General features: G+C 40.9%; 1 protein-coding gene and 1 pseudogene across 2 annotated transcripts in view; one reads left to right on the top strand and one right to left on the bottom strand.

Moving 5' to 3' along the window:
* Window positions 1–1,230, bottom strand: part of PIKFYVE (phosphoinositide kinase, FYVE finger containing) — a 94,284-nt gene that overhangs the window by 87,724 nt on the left and 5,330 nt on the right. For both annotated transcript variants that reach the window (XM_011949826.1, XM_011949827.1), the window contains exon 2: window positions 775–955. In XM_011949826.1, coding sequence (XP_011805216.1) covers window positions 775–946 — 172 coding nt within the window. In that variant the 5' untranslated portion in view covers window positions 947–955. The remainder of the gene's footprint in view (window positions 1–774; window positions 956–1,230) is intronic.
* Window positions 1,068–1,230, top strand: part of LOC105517452 — a 5,686-nt pseudogene continuing 5,523 nt past the window's right edge.

Raw genomic sequence — 1,230 nt, forward strand, 5'->3', positions numbered from 1 at the left:
GGCGCCTGTAGTCCCAGCTACTACGGAGGCTGAGGCAGGAGAATGGCGTGAACCTGGGAGGCGGAGCTTGCAGTGAGCCGAGATGGCACCAATGCACTCCAACCTGGGCAACAGAGCGAGAATCTGTCTCAAAAAAAAAAAAGAGAAAACAAGAACAACAAAAAGAGACGACTACTTTCTTCATTAAAAGAAACCTCCTTTTAACATTTAGTTTTTTATTATTTTTTCTTGAAACGGAGTCTCGCTCTGTCTCCTAGGCTGGAGTGCAGTGGCGTGATCTTGGCTCACTGTAAGCTCCGCCTCCCGGGTTCACGCCATTCTCCTGCCTCAGGCTCCCGAGCAGCTGGGACTACAGGTGCCCACCACCATGCCTGGCTAATTTTTTTGTATTTTTAGTAGAGATGGGGTTTCACCGTGTTAGCCAGGATGGTCTCGATCTCCTGACCTTGTGATCTGTCCACCTCAGCCTCCCAAAGTGCTGGGATTACAGGTGTGAGCCACCACAGCCAGCCTAACATGTAGTTTTTAATCCAGATCTTTAGTTACCAATAATTAATGATATTACAGTGAAAATTCTAGCTTTCTCTTCAGCAGTAAAACCTGGTGACCTACAATTAAAGCTATCAGCTTGTTAATATTTCACTTTCTTACAGACCCCACATTAAAGCCGAACAGACTACTGACCACTATATGATCATGGTGAGCTACTGGAGACAAAGGAGTATTTCAAAGAATCAAACCTGAATCAAACCTCTTATATTTAACATGTCTTACCTTTGTTAAAACGAAAGAGATTTACAAAAGAACTATAAGCTGATTTAAAAGGGGGCTCATCTTGATCAGGAGTCAAAGGTTTAAAGTGTGTGAGATGAGAAGGACTAGTAGGAGATCGAGGCAAATCATTAGCAGAGTCCAGTGTTGGGGACGTCTTATCATCTGTGGCCATTTCATGAGTCTAAAAAACAAAAGAAACAAGCAAAAGATCTAAGTTCCTCAGGAAGCTCAAAAATTGATTCCAAACAGCATCCAAATATCTAGAAAATCCTATTCTGTGAAAATTCAGATCTATGAAAACAAACAGTAAATAAATCTAGCTTCATATATTCCAAAGGACTGAAAACACTGCTGTCTAAATCATAAGAGCCTCAACCATCTAAAACTATGATCTGATAGATAGCCAACTCAATTTTGAACATTACTATTCAAATTATAGAAAATATTTAAATTGGC

The sequence above is a fragment of the Colobus angolensis genome, unplaced genomic scaffold (assembly GCF_000951035.1).
Source record: "Colobus angolensis palliatus isolate OR3802 unplaced genomic scaffold, Cang.pa_1.0 Scaffold30, whole genome shotgun sequence".
In the NCBI taxonomy this organism is placed as follows: Eukaryota; Metazoa; Chordata; class Mammalia; order Primates; family Cercopithecidae; genus Colobus; species Colobus angolensis.